Source organism: Lycium ferocissimum, chromosome 12, assembly GCF_029784015.1.
Source record: "Lycium ferocissimum isolate CSIRO_LF1 chromosome 12, AGI_CSIRO_Lferr_CH_V1, whole genome shotgun sequence".
NCBI lineage: Eukaryota > Viridiplantae > Streptophyta > Magnoliopsida > Solanales > Solanaceae > Lycium > Lycium ferocissimum.
In genome coordinates, this window is record NC_081353.1 from 23506189 (window position 1) to 23513192 (window position 7004).

General features: G+C 34.1%; 1 protein-coding gene across 1 annotated transcript; it reads left to right on the top strand.

The window, feature by feature from the left end:
• The first annotated feature begins 203 nt into the window (after nt 1–203).
• Nucleotides 204–983, top strand: LOC132040609 (defensin-like protein 19). The gene is made up of 2 exons (XM_059431264.1): nt 204–341; nt 608–983. The coding sequence occupies exons 1-2, from the start codon at nt 281–283 to the stop codon at nt 805–807; spliced, it is 261 nt and encodes an 86-aa protein (XP_059287247.1). The 5' UTR covers nt 204–280; the 3' UTR covers nt 808–983.
• The last annotated feature ends 6021 nt before the right edge of the window (nt 984–7004 follow it).

Consider the following 7004-nt stretch of genomic DNA (forward strand, 5'->3'; position numbering starts at 1 on the left):
TGATCATCATCTCTATCTTGATATAAGTTGAACCATTCAAGTTCCAAACTAGCTTTATCATAGTCTGTTCATCATCATATAATAATAGCATGGAGGGGAATTTATCTTTTTTCTTTTTTCCCTTACTTGCTTGTGTATACTTGATAATTACTTAATCTTTGAAGTGTTCAAAAAAGAATTAAGTTGACAATACTGAGCCTCATATGCTATAAATATCACCATCTATGTTGCCAGTTTCCTCACCATATATATCCAAATTAAAAGGAAAAAATAGCAAGCCATGGCTAAATACACAGCCTTCATTGCCCTCCTCTTTTGTCTTCTCCTTGTTGCTGCTACTGGTGAGTCAAGAACTTTTTAAGCATACTTCTAGGTTTGGCTAAACTTTTTTATCAATTAGTGTGTTAGCTAAGTATTGGAAAATATTTAGTTTTATAAAGTCTCGTATCGAGTATGCAAATGTATCTAAAAGTTTAAACGGTTAGAAAGAGCATATCTTTAATCATTTGATTTTTATATTATGCATCACAAATCACATAAAGTCATGTTTTAACTATATCTCAAACACTTATATAAATTCTTGGTTTCCAATTTCTGTTTCATGCAGAAATGCAAATGGCAGAAGGAAAATATTGTTGGAAGAAAAATCACAAGTGGCATGGACCTTGCCACTATTCTTTCAAATGTAGCCAGCACTGCAAGCACTGGTTTGGAGCTGAATATGGTGTTTGTAAGAAATATCAATGGGGACACAAACATCATCACTTGACAAATTATGCTTGCTATTGCTACTCTCCTTGCCATTAATCAGAAGGAACTTCACAGTCTCAATATCAACTTGTCTTTGATCACAAAATAAGAAGCTATCTATTTATGTATGTGTAATGAATATACGCCAGCAAGTAGTTGGTGTATTATGTTTTTGTGACAATATAATAATAAGGTTGATCAAAGGCGCTTTAGCCTGACTTCCTTTTTCACTCTCTCTTCAGGCTTTGTCAGAATAATTAATCATGTTGTTTTCATTTAAAGTTGGTGTCACGACTTGATTTCTGAAGACGTGATTGGTATCTTGTGCCTTAACTGGGCGAACCAACTTGACTAATCTAACGTTAACATGCTTTATATGCTATGCAACTTTATGCAACCTTTGGAAAGAAGTAAAACATCAACATAACTTGGAAAAGTTAACTTTTAACTTTCATAATCATAACTAGAGGTGTATATGGACCGGGTTGGTTTGGATTTTTCAAATACCAAACCAAATCAATTGCGTCGGGTTTTTAAGTTTATAAACCAAACCAAACCAATAAAATTCGCTTTCAACTTCGGGTTTTCTCGGGTTATTCGGTTTTTTCGGGTTTTTTCTGAAAAAGTCTTCATACAAAACATATAACTTTTACTTTAAATAGTTCTTTAGTACTAGTAAGATACAACTATATAATTAAGGTGTTTCTTAAGAAAATAACACAAAATGTGAGATGGGTGATGACATCGTATTAAAATATTTCAATAAAAAAAATAATAAAATCGGTTAAAATAAGTATTGCTAATTAATAAGCCATAAAGAAAATGAATTTAATCTAAATATTAAGTTATGCTAAAATAAGTACAACTAATAAGTATTAATTACATGACAAACAAAAAAATTAAGCTATGTATTTTTACGCTCTAAACCAATTATGCAAAACTAAAGAATAAATATGTAGCATTCTTTCATTCCTAGTGTTAGAATTGAATTTCTTTTGTTAGCATTAGTGTTGAGTTGGTTTTGATTTGGACTTTATTTGAGTTACTAATATCTATGGGATATAAAATTTATTGGCATTCAAAATTCTAAGTTCAAACTTAAAATAATATTATAAAAGACAAAAAACCATGAAAAAATTTAAGAAATATCTACAAATTACATTACAAATAAATATTTTTATGTATAAAATATTTTAAAAATCGAATACTCGGTTCGCTTTGGTTCGGTTTGACTTTTTTTAGCTAAAACCAAACCAAACTAATTATGGTCGGGTTTTTTTTTTCAACACCAAACCAAGTCAAACCAAACCACAAGTCAGGTTTTTTTCTCAGTTTAACTCGGTTTATCGGTTTGGTGCGGTTTGTCGGTTTGCTTTGTACACCCCTAATCATAACATCAAAATAAAACAATGTCGTTCTTACATTCCACATAAATATTCATGAAAAAAGTGAAATCATAACCCAGCTATATCTGTGAAGCCTCTACAACATATATTTATTTATATATATATATATGAAGAAACGGAATGCACGAGACAAAAAGGTTTCTGGCTATTTCACAAATATAGATGAAATAATCCAGAGAAATAACTACGCCCATTAGATGGCAAATGTGGAGCTCGCCATAAATTTGTAGAGTGAGGGAGAACCTAGCATGTAGTGTGACTGTCTACAACACATGTTCCTAGATTGACATAGATCAATGTAGATCCCCATAAAGAGAATGGCAGTACATCAACTATCGGTACTCAGTAAGTCTCAATAGTTCCCTCACTAAAGCTAGAACAAGACTTGATAAAACATGAAAGCATTTAAATCATTTAAAAGAATAAATCATTTCGAAGTTGTAATTGTAAACAAATAAGAAACATTAAACACCTCCCTTTTAATTTAGGGATCTGAGTACCACTTGATCCTGAATTTCTTTAAGATTTAGTCACCATATGATCAGTATGGTTGACGATTCTCGTCCTATCGACTAGGTCATCTCCCCATGGTGCTACACAATTTTACTAACATGTGTCTTTGCCTTTACTAGGGTAACCTTTCATGGAATCCGAGCAAAAAACTTTTACTCTCTTACTCTAGCTCAAGTAATTTAGGGATAGTCATAAACCAATATGAATACCCTTCGTAGATATCTGAGGTATCTTCCGAAATCTTTTAAGAAAGAAAGCTTATTTCAGCACATTAGACCTCAAACTTTGCGTAACTTTTTCATTCATAAGTTTCCATATTATTCTTGACGTAAAAACATGATAATGTATTCGGTTGAGGCTCGTGACTGCCTCGTAGTGCTGCGTGCGACGGGGGAAGGGGTTCCTCGTCTAACCATCTTGATTTCTCTCATGTGAGAGAACTAGAACCACATGCCTTCCCGAGCCCGAGGTTACGCACATTCCACGGGATATTCAAATTCCGGAATTAGGACAACCTCTCCTTTTATCTTTGTAGCCCCAAAATATTTCAATGTATGCTCCTATTTAGTATCTGGATAAACCAAGAAAGATGTAAGTCTAATGAAGCTACCATAAAATATATTACTCGTGGGTTTGGCAAGCTCATTTATTCTGATTCATGTTTTCTCTTGTTTGTGTGGTTCATCTGGTGGAAAAATTAAGCTTCTGATCTTCTTGGTTGTTATTCAAAAGGTCCAATAATGTATATATATTGGATATTTTGAGGCAATTATAGATCATGTAAAGCATTTATGATTGGACAATAAAAATCAATTTCGTTGATATGTTTTATTTTTTATTTTTTTATTCTTATAGGTTTAGGCAATTTATCATGAAAGATAAAAAGGGATAAAGGAACCGTGTGTTGATTGTCCTGAAAATATAAGCTGTCCTCATAGGAGTTCATAATGAAACTTGATAACTTTCCTATAATTCAATTCAAGTGAAATCTTATAAAAATAACTTTAATAATGGATTAAGCACTTAAATCGCGTCACTTTAACTTGTAAATTATAATTTAAAATATTTATGGATGATCTATGCTCACTCGATCAAGTTGATCACATTAACAATCTGAAGCATTTTATCAAACACGTCCTATACATGAATTTTAGTGAGAAACTATTAATCTTAGTTAAGGCCTATCTTAAGTCTCCTCAATGTGTCCGTTAGAGCAAACGTAACATCCATCACCTCCAACCCAAGTCAATTGCGCCAAACTATCCCATTTACATCGATCTCTCTCTCTCAACCAAGAACCCTAAGTTCAAAATCTTGGTTCTAGGTTTTGTGTATCTAAAAGTGATGGTGTTTTCCACTCACTAATACTATTTATATAATTTACCTATAACAATAATTAAAGATAGGGCGAAGAATTTACCTCTTGTATTCAAAACCCCAACTTTGTCTCCTTGGGTGTTCTTGAAGATTTTGGAAAGAATCTATAATTTTCAAAGTTGAGTGATGCTAATAAAAGAGTTTATGTATGATGGGGGGGGGGGGGGGGAATCGTGATTTGGCACCTTTCATAGGCATGGGGTTGGTGTTATCTCGGGCCTATGGCAGCTGGATGGCGCTATTAGGGATAGCAATTGGTGCGGGATGGGAAGGACAAGCCTTGAACCGCTAAGACTTTGACCCGCCCTGCCTCGCCCCGTTACTAATTTTTCAAAATTTTGCCCTACATTGCACCACCCCGCCCTATCAAGTCCGGCCCCGTTTATACTTTCATTTTTCTTTTTTTTTTTATTTTGTAATATTCTATTTATATGCTTTAAATTTCTTTTTTGGAAAATCGCATACTAGTTAATGAATGTTTTATTTATAAGTTACTATTTTCAGTAATTAATGTACAGGTTATTTATAATTATTTTTCAAACTATCTAACAGTATAAAAAATCATATCAGTGAGTAATAATTAAACTTTATTCTAATATATTCCTTTCAGAGGTATACTATACCCAAGAAGTACAACGATTACAAGTTAGTTTGAAGAATTCATGTTGCTCCCAAACGCACACGCAAGTATACGTAGTCCTACAAGTAATATAGAACCTTTAAGTCCAGATATCGATCCTACAGAGACTTAGATTCTACTGTTAAACTAATTCAAATTCGAATAAAACTATTCAAGAAAGTGCAAATCAAAGTGTTTGTTGTAACTAAACTAAAACTGAAAAGTAAACAATTTATGATGGGTGTTTTTGTGACTGAGAATATTTCGACAAAGATTATAAGGTTTATCAGATAATGGAGAGTTCCAGGGTCATGGCTTTCGACAATCCAGTTGATCTTCGGACAATTCCACCTATTTTATTTCCCGGGTTATTAGTTGACGGGTTAATTATAACTTTATGATATTCTCTCGAACTACTCACAAGCCTGTTACTACTATAACGCCTATATCTCTATGGTCATCAGAGGTAACAAGAACGCATTTAATTCTCCGTATTCAACTAAGTAGGGCTAAAGAGTATATCTCTATCCTCAGTAGCGAAACGATAATATCGAACAAACTCTATTTATTCTTATTACGTACGTGAATTCTCTTTCTCAAGTCCAATTCACGCACCATAGATAGCGTCTAACTATTGGCCAGATAATCAAACAATTAAGCACAAGAATAAATAAGCAACCCAAAATATGGAAATTTAATTGATAGAAACTGTCGTCAAACCAACTCTCATGTCTTTTGCCACAACTCCAGAATTAAGAAGTTTAGCTACTCATGATTCTAGACGAAGAACAAGAATTCATGAATAATCTAGGGTTGAAAAGATGAAAAATAAAATAAACCTAGAGAGAGAAAGTAGAACGGTGGCTTACAAGTCTTAGAATATCCCAGAACCCTGTTTACATCTAACAAAACGTCTATATATAGCCTACGGTTAAAACAAAGAATAAGTAAACCTAATCCCGATCGAAATAGGAAAGCTGCGCATAAACACGCTATCCTTCAGCGATGTGGATGGATCGCGCGTTCACTGTTCCACTTTTCTTTTGCGATGCGGAAGGAAAGCCTGCACATGAATTTTGGTCAGGAGCTTGTTTTTCTCGCTTTCTTCACGCGACGCGGATGAAAAGCCTGATTGTGCATTAGTCAAAGATAGGCTTCTTGCGCCTTTGTTCCACGATGCGGAAGGATAGCGGATTCCACAGTTCGTCAATTCTCTTCTACAGTTTTTGCTTCTCACGTCGCCACGATCAGATGCCAATGCTTCCAAAACTCCTCCAAACTACTCACTTCTCCTCCAAATGGTTGTGTTGTGCCTATTCACAAAACAAAACAACATAAGCCTGGACACAACGATTTTATTGTCAAGAAAGCAAGTAAAGTACTAAGTTTTAGAGGGAAAGCGACACGAAACTTTAGATATTTGTACCAAATATCAATTCATTTTAAAGCACAAATGTCATGATTTTTCAACTTTGAGGAAATTCAATTTGATTGTACATCAAAGTGCGGTAATTTGAGTAAGCAGGGGACGAATGCTTTGTTTTAACAAAAATTTTTGCTAAATTAATTGAATTCACATATTTTACTCATTAATCAGTCAATAAATACCGGTTTCAGGATTGGTTGGGACTTGAGAGGGCTGTATGAAAAAGGGCAATTTGTACGATTTCCCTTATTCGGGGGTGGTCTTTAATTTTTGCCCCTCAAATTGTTGGTCTTTAATTTTTTTCTCTTTTGTGCACAATTTGGGTGAACCAATCCCACACTTATTTCAAACTATGTTACAAAAAATTAAAATAAAAGAAGTTAACTACTCCTATATGACAAAGCAAACAAACAAAAATTAAGCAAATTCATGTTGTAGGACTTGGGGTGGTAAACAACAACTTTCTAATTCTCCATCAAAAATTCGAATTTTATGGTGAGAAGAGATGCACAAGGGTCCCTATGTTTGTTTAATGTTCCATTGCTACTCAAGACTTCACAATTTTCACAAAAAACTTTGCTTAGGACTTTTATCGAACACCTTATGGGCATAGAATTTTCCCTTAGTTTTTTACAACAATGGTGGGTTGGAAAACCCTCCCTTGTGCAATGGGAGTCATGTTCTAACCATAAACAACTCATACAACCAAAGCAATACCAAACCCCGCCCAAAATTCGCCCATACCCATAACCCTAACTTTACAACTTCTTACAAACACAAGAACAAGGGGAGAAGAGGAAGGGTGGAGAATAAAATCACTTACCTTGTGAAGTTAGTGGAGATGAATGGAAGTTACTTGAGTTTGATTTAGTGAAATAGGGGATGGGAGAGGGGATTTTCGCCTTAGGAGGGG

Excerpts from the sequence above, each read along its gene's own strand:
- LOC132040609 (XM_059431264.1), top strand. The coding sequence starts at position 281 with ATGGCTAAATACACAGCCTTCATTGCCCTCCTCTTTTGTCTTCTCCTT. Across the intron at positions 342-607 it reads TCTCCTTGTTGCTGCTACTG|AAATGCAAATGGCAGAAGGA; the intron begins GTGAGTCAAGAA and ends TGTTTCATGCAG.